This window comes from Tupaia chinensis, unplaced genomic scaffold, assembly GCF_000334495.1.
Source record: "Tupaia chinensis unplaced genomic scaffold, TupChi_1.0 Scaffold143631_1, whole genome shotgun sequence".
NCBI lineage: Eukaryota > Metazoa > Chordata > Mammalia > Scandentia > Tupaiidae > Tupaia > Tupaia belangeri.
The window spans coordinates 839,893-856,158 of NW_006203479.1; the positions used below are offsets into that span (position 1 = coordinate 839,893).

Consider the following 16,266-nt stretch of genomic DNA (forward strand, 5'->3'; position numbering starts at 1 on the left):
GCTTAACCAGAGAGGCACAGTGTGTGTGTGTGGTGGGGGGGGGCGGGGTGGGGAGAAAGCAAGCTGCCAGATCTGGGACTCGAACCGCAGCAGGCCATGTGGGAGTTCAGCACCCTTAATCACCATGCCACTTGTCAGCCCCTAGTTTCTGGTTATATCAGCAGTTCTCAAAAGGAGGGTGTCTTTGCTGCCAAAGAAGAGCTGGCAATGTCTGGAGACATTTTTGACTGTCTCGACTAGAGAGGTGGGTAGTGGGCACCTAGTGGGTAGAGGTCAGAGATGATGCCCAACTAAAAACCATGTACAGGAAGCCTCTCACAACAAAGCATTATCTGGCTCCAAATATCAATCATGGCAAGCTTAAGAAACCCTGACAACGAAATGCCTAAAAGGAAACTGACAAAATAAACTATGGGACAAGGGCCAGTTCCATAGCTCAGCAGTCTTAGGAGCTGGATCTCACACAGCCAACCACACACAGCTCGAACCCCAGCCCAGGCTGCTAGAAAAACAAGCTGGGTGCATGTGCCTGTGGGAAGGAGGACTGGAGGAAAAAGGACTGTGGTGAGACTGTGCCCCACTGGGGAGTGCTCACACACTCTGTCTCTCTGTCTCTCTCGCTCAATAATAACTGTAATTATTATTTATGAAGAGGATGGGCTGTCTCTGTGGTACAGCAATTAATGTGCTACTTAGGAGAAGTCAGATCCCATATGGCAACCATGGTTCTAATTTTTACCTGGACAACCTGAAACATGCCAGTCACATGCACAAGTGCCCAAGATCTGTCCAGATCATGGCATGACCAGATTGTGGAGGGTACTTGTCTGTCCACTCGTCATCCTTCATCACCCACTCCCCGCTCCTGTCTTTCACTGTCACATGTGCATACACATGCTCTAAAAAGAATAAGGAAAATAATAAAGAGTAACAGAGTAAATGTGGAGCAACATTAACTATGAAGTAAGAGTGAGCTCTCTGGCTACGTGGAAAGGTAAGGAGTCCACAGAGTGGAGAACATGAGACAACATGATTCACGATAGTCAAGCCGTATTTTTTTGGAGAGGTTTTTGCTATAAGGCGCGTGGGCTCGCCAGAGAGAGAGAAACAGAGAGACAGAAAGCGAGAAATCACCCCCTGGGGAGATGGCCATGCTGCAATCCTTTCTCCTTTCTACTCTTAGGATGTTGGGCACACACGCACACGCGCCCGGTGTGAGTTTAAGCCATGGGGTCTGGGACTTGAACCACGGTCAATTACATGGGAATCCAGCGACATAGCCATTATGCTAACTGCTGGTCCCAACTATAGTCAAGCCTTTAATAGAAATCCTCTGGTGCTCTCACCAAAAATCAATGACTAGTTCTCACTACTTGCTTATGCACAAAACCGCTTGCAGCCTGATTAAGATAATGAAAACAAAAGCCAACACTTTTCCTCTCATTACTACATTCCAAATCCAGAGTGTAATGTCTCCTGGTCTGAAAACAGGAGCAGGAAAGACCTTAAACAATATACTCTTCTTTCCTGTTTCTAAAATTTAAAACCATCTGCTAACTAGGCTAGAAACAGACAAGTTAACTGTAGTCCTGAGAAAACCGTCCAACTCAAAGACCATGATTAACTCAGAACTCCCCGGCAACACAACACTCCCTTCATTGGCATGTCTTAAAAGAAAATTTCTTCGGACCAGTAGATTGCATAATGGTTAAGGTGCTGGACTTCCACATGTTCAAGTCCCAGACCCAGAGGCTTCAAACTTGTGCCAGGTGCATGTGCATGCGTGTCCAAAATCTATAGAGGAGTGTGGGAGGCTGTGCACCAGAGAGTCTGCTGAGGCCATTTTCATGAGTCTCTTACTATTGCCATCTTAGGCTCAGAGAGCAAACAATTACACAATGACAAAGGCCATGATTGGCTCCCCTTCAAAACCTCACCTTCAAAACCATACTCTGGACACAAGAATCCCTCAGATTTGCATATCCGGCACCTCATGATTGGTCCACAAAAGCAACCAATCATAACCCACCTTTTACAATCCTTCATTTAACCAGTCACCGCCCACCAACATGTATATAACCACGATCCCTGGCACGCAATAAACGGAGGACCCTGAAGAGCTGTAACACTATGTCTTCCCGGTGCTGTAACATTGTGCCATTCGTCCCCTCTCTCACTCCTTCCCTCAGAAACCTGTTTGACTGTCCTGCGGGTCGGGACAGAGGAGAATGGAGGAGAAGGGACTGCAGCATAGCAATTTCTCCTAGGGGGGTGATTTCTCGCTTTCTGTCTCTCTTTGTCTCTCTGGTGAACACACATGCCCTATAGCAAAAATCTCTCTAAAAAAAAAAAAGTTTCTTTTCCTGCTCTTTAGACAAAAAATAGTTTTCAGATAGTTTTTTTTCTCTTCTTGTTTGTAAGGGCCTATAAAGCTAGGCTACTCCTTCCCCAGGAGGTGATCCATTTGGGCATCCCCTTCCACTCTGCTAGAAGCTTTTATTCTTTCCTAAGTGATCCATTTTGAAAAGATCGTGGGAACTGACTATTTTTGCATTTCTCTGTAAGTTTAAAGTATTTTTCAAGATAAAAAGTAATAAAACGGTCTCCAAATTCATGTTTTCCTTATGATTATTCAGGATCATCACTATTTTTTATTTTCTTCAGGATAAAGCACATTTATCAAGACTGCAGAAAGTTCACTCTGAGAGAATGTCCTCATCTCATCAGCAGCAACGGACAGTCCTGACACCTCACTCCTTTTGACGCTTTCCTTCACTCGGCTTCGAGAAGACCACATGACTTTCTGACTTGTCTGTTACCTTGGTGGCTGACCTTAGGATGATCTATAGATTCTGCTCCCATCTCCCTGATCATAAAAGCCAGAGTTCCCCGCCTTAGTATCTCACCAAGTGATCTCTTCTCGAGGTACACTGTTAGTGTACCTTAGTGAGTTTTAGTGACCGAGAGCCCATCAATGCTCTGCTGACTCTTAATTTACATGTTACCCAAACCTCTCTACGAATTTCCAATGTCACAAATTAAATAACTACATAGATATCTAAGAGTCTTCTCAATATTCTTTCAAAAGGTCTTCCTCTGTCCACACCATAAAGTCTTCCTTATCCCAGTAAATGGTAACTCCATCTTTACAGCTGCTCAGGACAAAAATTTTGGGGTTATCCCCAATGCCTGTCTCTTCCAATCTACATGAAATACATCAACGAATTCTCTCTGCTCTACCTTCAAAGTATGTGCCGAATCTAACCACTTCCTATTACTTCCACAAGCACTGGGCTGGGCTAAGTCTCCGTCATCTTCTGCTGGTTATTCCAGAGGGATTCGTGCTTCTACTACTGCTCCCCTATAGCCACAAAGACCTTTATCTGGGGCTGGCAGGAGGCATGGCGGTTAAGGGCAATGGACTCCCACATGGGACTGCAGTTTAAGTCCCAGATCTGGCAGCTTGCTTTCTCACTTTCTCTCCCTGTCCTTCTCTGGTCAAATTAAAATAAACAAAGTTAAATAAAAAATGATTAAAAAAAAAATCTTAACAATTGGGAAAAAAATGATGAAAAGCGATTTGATGATGATGTGGATAATAATGTCTTTGTCTTGACTGATATGCAAGGTATTCCTTTTGAAAAAAGCGATGTAATATACTGTAAAGATATGTGATTCAATGCAATATAAACAAGATTATGATTATTAAAAAAAAGACATTTTCCCCATTTAGGTCAGATCATTTTCCTCCACTGCTCAATGCACTGCATGGACTTCCTATCTCATTCAGAATAAAAATCACACAGCCTATGAATTGAACATAATTCAGCTGCTCCTACCCCACTCCTTATTCTGTGATCTCAGGGCCTTTCCTCTGTATCATTTATTTGCCTCCCACTTTCCTCAGAAGGACCAGGCCTAACACCTCCTCAGAGGAGCTGAAAATGCTATTCTGAATACCTGGAGTACCCCACCTCCTGTATCTACTTGGATCTCTTACTCCCTTCACATCTCTGCTCCTGAATCATCTTCTCAATGAAGCCTTTCCCAACAGTGCTGCTCAGAAACCAGGTCCTGACCCTAAACCCCCCATTCTCTTGCTGGTAGCCCGTAATACTTATTCTCTGACACGCTACATGCTTTATTATCTTTCTACTTGACTAGTACACAAGGTCCACGAAGGCAGGGACTGGTTTGTTCACTGCTGTATTTCTAATCATCAAATGGTGCCTAGCCGTAGAATGCAACCAATAACTATGTTAAAACGGTGATTCAAGTGATGAAACAAATGATGAAACAGTTAGAGATGATCGATGGTACCAGTTATAATTATCCTACCTAGAGAAGGTTAAAATAAATTAAATCTTTTTCTCACTAAAACATTAAAGAATCACCTAGAAACATACACATATATGTGCACACACACACACACACACACATAGAATCTCTGCATATCTGTAATTTGGAAAAATAACCAAAATATGATCAAGAAAGGCAAAAGGAAAAAAGGAAGTCACCAAAATATTTCAAATTAATTTCCTGAAAAAGAACATTGTATACATTAATCAATTAAGTGGCTTACACTATAATTACTGTGTCTTTGTTGAATTTCTTCTCTTGAACTGTACTGGAGCAATTTGGGGAAACGACATCTTCACTATCAGAAGACAAATCAATATACTGTATTCCTTTTTGATTCTCGAAATAGGATATACTTGTTTTTCGTTCATTATCTGGAGGTTCTGGAACACTTGAGTCCTCTACAAAAAACAAAAAGCAGAAAGGCATTTTGAGGAAATTAAAAATTAAAAAATTTCTTTTTGATAATTATAATCATGAGCAAACAATCTAATTTAGCTCATTCATAGTTTCTATTTTTAAATTTTTAGGTTTTGCCATAGGGCATGTGTACTCATTGGAAAGAGACAGAGAGCACGAGTGATTAAGAAATCACCCCCAGGGACCAGCAGTTAGCATAATGGCTATGTCACTAGACTCCCATGTAGTTGACCACAGTTCAAGTCCCAGACCTGGTGGCTTAAACTCATGCTGGGCACGTGTGCGTGTGTGCCCAAGATCCCAAGAGGAGAAGAGAGAAGGGATTGCAGCGTGGCCTCCCCTCTGTGGAGTGATTTCTTGCTTTCTGTCTCTCTATCTCTGTCTTTCTGGCAAGCACACGGTGCCCTATACCAAACCACCCCCCCAAAAAAAATAAGGTTAGCCCAACTGTCTAGAGGTTAGAGCCAGGTACCACATAACAGACCATGGTTTGAATCCCAGCCCACGCATCTTGAAAATCATGCTGGACCTGTGTGTGTGTGTGTATATGTCTGTGCATGTACACATGCCCCAAACCCTGACGGGATGGAGAAATAAAGGAGAGATTGCAGTGTGACCATGCTTTCTCCTTTTTCTCCTCTCTCTGTTTCCCTGACTCTCTGGTGAACACAGTACCCTCTGGTAATTAAAAAGTAAAGATTAAATGCATATGGGTGGGCCCTATTTTGTGTGACTGTTTTGGAAACAGGGCCGTCAAATAAATGATCAAGTTACAGTGAGGTGTCTAGGAGGCTCCTAATCTGATATCTGGTGACTTTACAAGCGGGAGGACAGCAAGGACACAAAGAGAGGAAAGGTCATGTGAGGACAGGGCCGGAAGGTGGCCGCCTTACAAGCCAGAGAGAGACCCTGCAAGAAATCAAACCTTCCACCAACTTGATTTGGAACTCTAGCCTCCAGATTGCGAGAAAATAAATCACTTTTGTTTAAGTCACTCAGTCTGTGGTATTCTGGAAGTCTGTGAATTACTTACCTGTGCAAAACAAGCCAGTAAAGGATTATACCAAAATCTTCTCTCAGCTGGCTCTGTGGTGCACTAGTAATGTGCTACTCGACAGGGGCTGGACCCCACAGGGCAAGTGTGTTTCGAATCCCCAGCCTGGTCAGCCCGGAACATGCTGGTCCCCGGCAAGTGCCCAGACTCAGAGGGCCGGAGTCAAGGGGATGGCGGCACGGCCAGACTGCGGAGGCTGCTCCTCTCACTTTCTCCTGTTTCTCTCACTCTTCAACGTGTGCGCACACATTCCACTGTAAATAAAGATGGGAGAACTCCTCTCTTCGAGGACTGAGTTCCTAAATCATTCTCCCTTCTTGCAGTAAAATCACTTTCCTTTATGGAATTCCTCTTTCAAGGAGGAAGAGAACAGATTTAAGAAATTCATATTAAAGTGAAAATACTGCCTTGAGCTGGTGAGTAGGTCTAAAATGCAATGTTCAAAAACCAATGGCTGCCGGGAACCAGCAGTTAGCGTAATGGCTATGTCGCTGGACTCCCACGTAGTCAACCGCGGTTCGTGTCCCGGACCCAGTGGCTTAAAAAACTCACGCTGGGCGCGTGTGCGTGCGTGCCCAAGATCCCGAGAGGAGAATGGAGGAGAAGGGATTGCAGCGTGACCATCCCCCCTGGGGGGTGATTTCTCGCTTTCTGTCTCTATGTCTCTCTCTGTCTGTCTGGCGAGCGCACGCGCCCTATAGTGAAAATCTCTCAAAAAAAAAAAAAAAAAAAACAATGGCTGCCATTGACTACTTTCTAGGCCATTATCAAATCCTCAAATATAATAGATAATTAATCTTTGTAATAATCCTCAGGGATACACAACACAATAGTCCACCACTGTTTTACAGATAAGGTTTAAAGAGAAAAGGCAACATGCCCAAAAGCACATAGCAGGACATAGCAGGTCTGAAATCCAACTCTGCAAGTCTAATTAGTAAAACTGTTATTACTGGTGTTAGCTTCCTCCAAAACGGTCGAAAAACTATAGTAATCAATTATTACTGAGGCTCATGAGCTGTATCTGTAAATAACATCGATCAAGTACTACATAACTACAGGATGTTCTGGAGGACGTTGACATCTTCACTTCCTACAACAGAAATATACTGAAATGCAAACCACATTTTTTTCAAAGGAAAATTAGTTTTATAAATGTTAAGTGCAACCTGAGTGAAGAATTCTGTGTCAGAATAAATCAGCTGTTAATTGCTATACATGTGAAGACACCTACAAAATCCAGTAGTTAAGTAAAGTAATAAAACTACCGTTCAACTCTAACCTAGAGTCCCATGGACTCTGATTTTATAAACTACTCCTGATAGTCACAACTCAGACATAAAATTAAAAAGTTAGATCTTTGCTGAATCAAAAATTTGATTTAAAGCTAATGTACACCAGTTCAATATTTAACAACAGCATCTGTCTCTCCTACTTTCTGATATTTTAGAGAGGCTATGGGACAATGATTTGAATTGTCTGATTTCTTTACAGACTCCCCTTTCAAAATAAAGAATACTCTTTTCAAAACTAGCCATTTTAATGCCTGATGGTGGGGTTGGGGGTTCCTAACGTTTTTTATTAATGTGGATTAGAACTAAAATTTCCTGACAGTGGTTCTACATGCATTCTTAACTTTTCTCCCCTTATAGATTCATTATGAAAAGCAAGGTGAAGAAATGCCGATCGTTAGCATTAACCCTTAATACACTAACTTAACAGGACAGAAAAAGAATAAAGGAAAAAATATAATTTGGCTCACCCCCCATCATGTACTCAATTACTTAGCGCTGTTGCTAAATATGTGCTGTCAAAACGCACATGCACACTGAACATCACACTGCACTGAAGCACGCAGCACCTCAAGTCCGACCTGCAAGTGATCACAGAGGAAACTGAGGCAGTTACGATAGCCACATTTCTCAAACTCATGGCCACTTTGTACTCTTAAAAACCAGGAGCTCCAGCCTACTCGCGGGGACACATGCTGCTGAGACTCTGTGCTGCAAGGCTGAGACCACGTGGGAAGCTCAGGTTTGCTAAGGGCCAAATATGGTGGTGGTATGTACCTGTAATCCCAGTGACCCAGGAGCTTGAGGCAAGAGGATCACAAGGTCAAGGATGGCCTGGACCACATAATGACATCCAATATGAAGAAAAGTTAAGAGTGGTGGTGTGCACCTGCAGTCCCAGCTCAGAGGCTGAGGCAGGATTGTGATAGTGAGGACCTGTTTTAAAAAGCACTAATCTAGGGGCCAGCAGGTGGTGTGGTGACTGAGGGTGCTGGACTCCCACATGGCCAACTGCAGTTCAAGTCCCAGACCTGGTGGCTTGCTTTCTCACTTTCTCTCTCCCTCCTTGTCCCTGTCCACCTCTGGTCAAATTAAAAATATAAATAAACATATGAATAAATAAAAGTTAAATAAAATAATTCTTAAAATAAAATAAAATAAAAAGCACTAATCTAAAATATAAAGCCCTGAGAGTCCCAAAAAGCTTTTGTACATATCAGTTTTATCTATGATACTTACCATTTAGAAAAAACATAAACAGAGAAAATGTTTAAATATTTATTTATTGGCACCAGCAGTTAGCGTAATGGCTATGTTGTTGGACTCCCATGTAGTTGACAGCGGTTCGAGTCCCAGACCTGGTGGCTTAAACCTCAGGCCGGGTGTGTGTGCATGTGTGTCCAAGATCCAGAGAGGAAAATGGAGAAGGGACTGTGGCGTGGCCATCCCCCTAGGAAGTGATTTCTCGTTTTCTGTCACTCTCTGTCTGGCGAGCACATTCACTCTATAGCAAAAACGTCTCCAGGGAACCAGCAGTTAGCGTAATGGCTGTGTCGCTGGACTCCCACGTAGTCGACCGTGGTTCATATCCCAGATCCGGTGGCTTAAAACTCACGCTGGGTGCGTGTGCGTGCGTGCCCAGGATCCCGAGAGGAGAATGGAGGAGAAGGGATTGCGGCGTGACCATCCCCCCTGGGTGGTGATTTCTTACTTTCTGTCTCTGTCTGTCTGGCGAGCGCACGTGCCCTATAGCAAAAACCTCTCAAAACAAAACAAACAAACAAAAAAAAAAAACCAGAAATGTCTTCCTCCCCCTCAAAAAAAACTTAGTTTTGTACAGCTCTACAAAATGTTTTTTTTTTTTAGCTAAGCGTTATTACAAAAGAGTCAAATATAAAAATAAAGTTACAGGGAACCAGCAGTTAGCGTAATGGCTATGTCACTGGACTCCCACGTAGTCAACTGCGGTTTGCGTCCTGGACCGGGTGGCTTAAAACTCACGCCAGGCGCGTGTGCGTGCGTGCCCAAGATCCCGAGAGGAGAATGGAGGAGAAGGGATTGCGGCATGACTATCCCCCCTGGGAGGTGATTTCTCGCTTTCTGTCTCTCTGTCTCTGTCTGGAGAGCGCACGCGCCCTATAGCGAAAAAACCTCTCAAAAAAAATAAAAAAATAATAAAGTTACAGTGAGCTAAGGTTAATTTGTTATTTGAGAAAGAAACAATTTTTTATACAGGTAGTATATCCTAAGTATACAGTATTTATAAAGTCTAATGTCCTAGGCCTTCCCATTCACTAACTCACGTATTCAAAGCATCTTCCAGTCCTACAAGTCCTATTTATGCTAAGTGCTCTATACAAGTGTATCACTGTTTATTGGTTTCTTATTTTTCACCAGAGACAGAGAGAAAGCGAGAAATCTGCCCACCCCCCCAAGGGGATGGCCAAGCTGTGATCCCTTCTCCCTTCTCCTCTTGGAATTTTGGGCACAGCATGCACATGCGCCCAGCACAACTAAGCTGCAGGATCTGGGATTTGAACTGCGGTTGACTACATGGGAGTCCGGGAACATCACCATTACACCATCTGCTGAGCCTGGTTTTTTAAGAGTCTGTCTCACCCCATCGTGATCCTCCTGCCTCAATCTCTTAGCTGGAATGACAGTAATGCCCAATCTTTACACTGGACTAGGAACTGAAGCAGGGACTCCCATGTGGTCCCAGCCTGAAAACATACCATTTTAAAAGCATGAGTCCCTTTATTAAAGGGGTCCTTTAATTAAAAAACAAAAAATTCCCAGAAGGCTCATGTGCTTGCCAGAGAGAGACAGAGAGACAGAAAGAGAGGGGGAGAAAGCATCTCCCAAGGGTCATGGTCCCATCACAATCCCATCTCCCCCATTCCTGCCTCCTTTGGGGATTCTGCGCATGTTTATAAATATATCCAGCATGTTTATAAGCGACCGGGTGTGGGACTCAACTGTGTGGTTGGCCATGTAGGATCCAGGTCCCTCAACCACAAGACCATGGCTGGTTTCATTTTTCATACTGTATTTTTACTATACCTTTTCCTGTTCTGGTTGTTCTGTTTGTATGTTTACATACGTTCAGATACAGAAAAGTGTACCATTATTTTACAAGTGCCCACAGGACTCAGTATTGCAACATGCTATCCTGGGAGCATAGAAGCCTGGGCTTGTGTAAGTATACGACCAAAATCCCCTAATGACACATTTCTCAGAACATATTCCATGATTAAGTTATGCATAACTATAAATGTTAATAAAAACACGCGAGCAAAATCTTATCCACTTGGAGATTTTTAAAAAGGAGAAATAAAAACTATAGAAACCATTTTTAAACAACTTTCAGGCCAAGAACAAAAAACCTCTCAAAATCTAGGATACATAATAAATACATTATAACCCCACAAGTATTAAAATAATCTGGCAAACAATCCGATTAGAGAAATATTAGTAGCCCAAGAGATGAAAATACACATGTGAATTTAGTACTATAATGATCACACTTAAACAAAGAAAAAAACTGATTTCAATAAATGGTCTGAGAGAACTGACTAGTAATGGGTGAATAATGAACAAAGGAGAAAACTATCCCCCTTTATAAATTTCATCTCCAATTTAAAATTAAAAACATAATACCAACTCATATCTATTATGATGGCTTATATAAAAATTCAGGCAAATGAGTGTTATTGAAGATGAGAGGAAACTGGAATCCTGTGCAAAAAGTGGCTAGGATGGTAGATTTTTACCTTAAATTTATTTTACCACAATTAAAATAAATGCAGATATAATAGAAGAAAATTGGGCGAATACATCTGTAGAGATAGTAGGGAATGCCTGTGAGAACAGATCCAAAGCTCAGAAGCCATGAGACCAGCAGATGGCATAGCAATTACATCACTGCACTCCTGCATGGCCGAACACGGTTCAAGTCCTGGACCAGTGGCCTCAAAATCATGGGAGCATGTGTGTGCATGTCGAAGATCCTGGGAGGAGGGGCTGGCAGGTGGCATGGTGGTTAAGGGCACTGGACTCCCACACAGCCAATCACAGTTTAAGTCCTGGACCTGGCAGCTTGTTTTCTTACTTTCCTCCTCTCTCTCTGCCCCTCTCTGGTCAACTTTAAATAAATAAATAAATAGTTAAATAAATATAATTCTTTAAAAAATATATTAAAAGTAGTATATCTAACCTAGACTGACACAGAAAGTGTAAAAATAATCTACTTTTCATTCATTCATTCATTCACTCATTCATTCAATTTGCTATGGGGTATGCTCACAGGGGATGGGGGGTGGAGAGAGAATGAAAAATGAGAAAGCATCCCCGAGGGGATGGCCACACCAGAACCCCTTCTCTTCCATTCTCCTCTCCAGATTCTGGGCACACACATATGCACCCAACATGTTTACAAGCTGCTGGGCCCGGGACTCAAACTATGCAGTTGGCCATGTGGGATCCAGTTGCCTTAACCAACACATTACCAGCTGGCCCCAAAATATCTCCTTTTTAATTAGCTCCAAGTTGTATTACAATATATAGTTAATATAATACTCCTTTAAGAATCAAAATCTGGACTACAGGGGCCAGCAGGTGGCATGGTGGTTAAGGGGCTGGACTCTCGGATGGCTGACTGCATTTCACGTCCCAGACCTGGTGGCTTTCTTTCTTTCTTTCCCCACTCTCCGTCTCTGGTGAATACACACACTCTCTAACAATAATAACAATAATAAACCTTGCCTATACACAGAAAAAAACCTGAAAGAATATCAAAACTAAACAAGGATTATAAAAGACGATGCATCATATAATGCACTGTGTAACTACATTGTTCTCATGTTTCATAATAAAGAAAATAACAACTATAACATGTAAAGTAAAAAAGGTAGAGAAAGATAAAAGACAAAAAGATGTACATTCAGGGAACCAGCAGTTAGCGTAATGGCTATGTCGCTGGCCTCCCACGTAGTCGACCGCGGTTCGTGTCCCGGACCCGGTGGCTTAAAGCTCACGCCGGGCGCGTGTGCGTGCGTGCCCAGGATCCCGAGAGGAGAATGGAGGAGAGGGGATTGCGGCGTGACCATCCCCCCTGGGGGGTGATTTCTCGCTTTCTGTCTCTATGTCTCTCTCTGTCTGTCTGGCGAGCGCACGCGCCCTACAGTGAAAATCTCTCAAAAAAAAAAAAAAAAAAAAGATGTACATTCAAAATGCATTTGATATTTTATTTAAAATAGGGGTACTTACTGTACTTTCTACTAGAATTCTGCACTAATCCTTTCTTTTTAAAAGAATTATTTAATTTATTTATTTATTCATTTATTTTAATTTGACACGAGAGAGAGAGAGAGAGAGCGAGAGAAAGAGAGAGAGAGAGAGAGAGAGAGAGAGAGAGAGAGAGAGAGAGAGAGAGAGAGAAAGTGAGAAAAATGCATTTGATATTTTATTTAAAATAGGGGTACTTACTGTACTTTCTACTAGAATTCTGCACTAATCCTTTCTTTTTAAAAGAATTATTTAATTTATTTATTTATTCATTTATTTTAATTTGACACGAGAGAGAGAGAGAGAGAGAGAGAGAGTAAGTAAGCCACCAGGTCCAGGACTCAAACCATAGTTGGTCATGTGGGAGTGTCCAATACCTTAACCACCATGTCACCTGCTGGCCCCTACACAAACTCTTACCAAGAATTGCTTCCCCACTAACTTTAACAGACATTAAGACACCAGAATGAATGGGGCCAGCAGGTGGCGTGGTGGTTAACAGCGATGGACTCCTACATGGCCAACAGTGGTTTGGCAACTTGCTTTCTCTCCTCTCCCCCAATTCTGTCTCTCTCTGGTAAAATTAAAATAAACACAGCTAAATAAGATAATTCTAAAAAAATAAAATAAAATAAACCAGAATAACTGGGCCAGCTCATGGCATGCAAGTTAAGGCTGTTGGATCCCATATGGAAGACAACACAGTTGGAGTCCAGGACCTGGCAGCTTGAAAAACACACCAGGCACATGTGCATTTGTGCCAAAAATCCCAAGAGGAGAATGGAGAAGGAAATGCAGCATAGCTATCTCTCTGGGGGGGGGAGGGAGAGGAGTGATTTCTTACTCCCCCTCCCAACTTATGTATGCACCCTATAGCAAAAACTTGGGGGAAAAAAAAGGGAAGAAACCAGAATTACTATCTAGACATAATGAGGATTCACATTCAGTCAAACATACCTAATAAAAACTGAGTATCACCCAGTGGTTACAAAATTATGAATCTAGGGAACCAGCAGTTAGCGTAATGGCTATGTCGCTGGACTCCCACGTAGTCGACTGTGGTTCGCGTCCTGGACCCGGTGGCTTAAAACTCATGCCGGGCATATGTGCATGCGTGTGTGCCCAAGATCCCGAGAGGAGAATGAAGGAGAAGGGACTGCGGCGGAGCCATCCCCCCGGGGGGTGATTTCTTGCTTTCTGTCTCTCTGTCTCTCTCTGTCTAGCGAGTGCACGCGCCCTATAGTGAAAAACCTTTCCAAAAAAAAATTTAAAAAAAAATATGAATCTAAAATGATCCATTCTGCGTCATCATTCAAAAGGACCACAGGGGGACCAGCAATTGGTGTAATGGCTATGTTGCTGGACTCCCATGTAGTCGACAGGGGATCGAGTCCCAGACCCGGTGTCTTAAATTCATGCCAGGTGCCTGTGCAAGCGTGGCCAGGATTTCGAGAGGAGAATGGAGGAGAAGGGATTGCGGCGTGACCATCCCCCCTGGGGTTTTCTGTCTTTCTGGCAAGCGCACACACCCTATAGCAAAAAACTCTCAAAAAAAAAAACTAAAATTATATAAAATAATAAGTAAATAAATAACAAAAGGACCATGGGAAACGTCTATGCAAAGACAGGCAATGAAGAGCGAAGTTCACAAAGTTGGTGTCTTAGCCAAGATCATCCGGTCTGTATGCAGCACGGCAAGTACTTCTGGGAATTGTTTGGACTCCAAACAATTGGAGTGGCCACCACTTTAGGAGACTGAAGAAAATAAATTTGTTAAGCATACACCAGGCCAGCCCTGTAACCTACTGGTTAAGGGAACTAGACCCCACATGGCTGACTATACAGGTTTAATCCCAGCCCTGGTGGCTTGAAAACTACACCAGGTACCTCTGTGTGCACAACCCAAATCCCAACAGGCTGGAGAAAAGGAGTAGGGATTGTTACACAAACACCTCCATGGGAGGTGGGCTTTCTCAAAAAAAAAGTCCCTCTCTTTAGTGGTGCACATACCCTCTGACAATTAAAAAGAGGAGAAATGCATACGCAGGCACAAAATGATCTGTCAGTCTAAAATGAACCCATCTATTTTTATCTCCTTCCATCTTGGCCCCAAGGAGAAATGTGTCTATTCCCTGGGGCACATGCAGGTACCGGGCTTGTTTTTCAAGGCACTGGAACCACAGTCAGCCAGGAGGGATCCAGCCACCTTAACTACCACACCACTGCTGGCCGCAGGCTGTGTTTTATTTTTAAAGAGATTTTTGCTATAGGGCAAGTGTACTCACCCCAGAGAGGCAGAGAGAAATCAAGAAATCACCATTCTGGGGGTGGGGGGACAAGGATAGCCATACCTCACATACCTCAGGATTTGGGGTACAGGACACGCTCTCCAGAGAGAGACAGATAACAAGAAATTACCCGGGGGGTGGGGGTGGGGAACAGCCACATCACAATCCCTATTCCTTTTCCATTCTCCTCTGAGGACCTTGGGCATGCACGCACTTGTGCCCAGCATGAGGTTTAAGCCACTGGGTCTAGAACTCGAACCGCAGTGAACTATATGGAATTCCAGCAACGTAACCATTATTCCATCTGCTGGTCTCCATGGCATGAGTTTTAAACTGCTGGGTCTAGGACTCAAACCATGGCCGACTACTAGGAGCCCAACAACGTAACCATTATGCCATCTGCTGGTGTCCCAGGCTCAGCTTTTAATAATCCTTAAACATCTTTCCTTGAGATTACTTTCCTATCAAGCCGAAGGAATAGCTTTCTAAATCCTGATAGTCACTATCTCCACACCATTCTACTGACACTGTTAAAAAGTAATAGTAACTTGGGACCAGCTTAACCATTACCAGATGGTTTAATGGTTACATCGCTGGACTCCCACCTAGACGACCAGGGTTTGAGTCCCAGACCCAGTGGCTTAAAACTCACGCTGAGTGTGTATACCCAAAATCCCAAGAGGAAAATGGAGAAGGGATCGAGTTATGGCCATATCCTCTGGGAGGTTGATTTCTCGCTTTCTGTCTCTTTGTCTCTCAAGGGAATATGCACACCCTACTGCAAAAGTCTTGTTTAACAACAACAACAACAAAAAATTAACAACTTAATTTCCAAGCAAAGTGGTCTGTTGCTTAGGTCTCCCAAACAACCTGACTTTTCAATAGCATCTAATACTAGTCACTATGTACCAAACTGGAAACTCTCTTCTTTGGCTTCCAGACAACTAGCATTTTCACTATTCTAATTACTGTTGATATTTTCATTGATTTCCCTGCCTTTGTTTATCAGTAAATGCTATTTCTTACTAGGCGCCTATTTAGATCGTTGTCTCTTAACTCCACAGAAATGATTCCCAACTGGTTCTCTGGTCCAGATCACACTCCATGCTCCAAACTCTAATGTCAACCATTTATTATCCTGCTACTAAAATATGATAGGTAACATAAACTCAATACGTCTTTGTATCTTTCTCCTAGACCCACTTCCTAGTTCAGTGGTAATCACACAACTGTCCAAGCAAAGAATATTTGAATATCTAAGCTATCTTTACGTACTGATCACCAAATATCATTAAATATATGTCATAAAAAACACCCCTAGGGACCAGCAGTTAGCGTAATGGCTATGTTGCTGGACTCCCACGTAGTCGACCATGGCTCGCGTCCCAGCTCCAGTGGCTTAAAACTCACGCTGGGCGCATGTGCGTGTGTGCCCAAGATCCCGAGAGGAGAATGAAGGAGAAGGGATTGTAGCATGGCCATCCCCCCTGGGGGGTGATTTCTCGCTTTCTGTCTCTCTGTCTCTCTCTGGTGAGCACATGCGCCATATAGCAAAAAAAAAAAAAAA

The 16,266-nt window shown here is 43.0% G+C and overlaps 1 protein-coding gene across 2 annotated transcripts in view; it reads right to left on the reverse strand.

Moving 5' to 3' along the window:
* Positions 1-16,266, reverse strand: part of SMARCAD1 (SNF2 related chromatin remodeling ATPase with DExD box 1) — a 92,486-nt gene that overhangs the window by 66,031 nt on the left and 10,189 nt on the right. For both annotated transcript variants that reach the window (XM_006164496.3, XM_006164495.3), the window contains exon 3: positions 4,583-4,760. In XM_006164496.3, the coding sequence (XP_006164558.1) occupies positions 4,583-4,760 (178 nt within the window). The remainder of the gene's footprint in view (positions 1-4,582; positions 4,761-16,266) is intronic.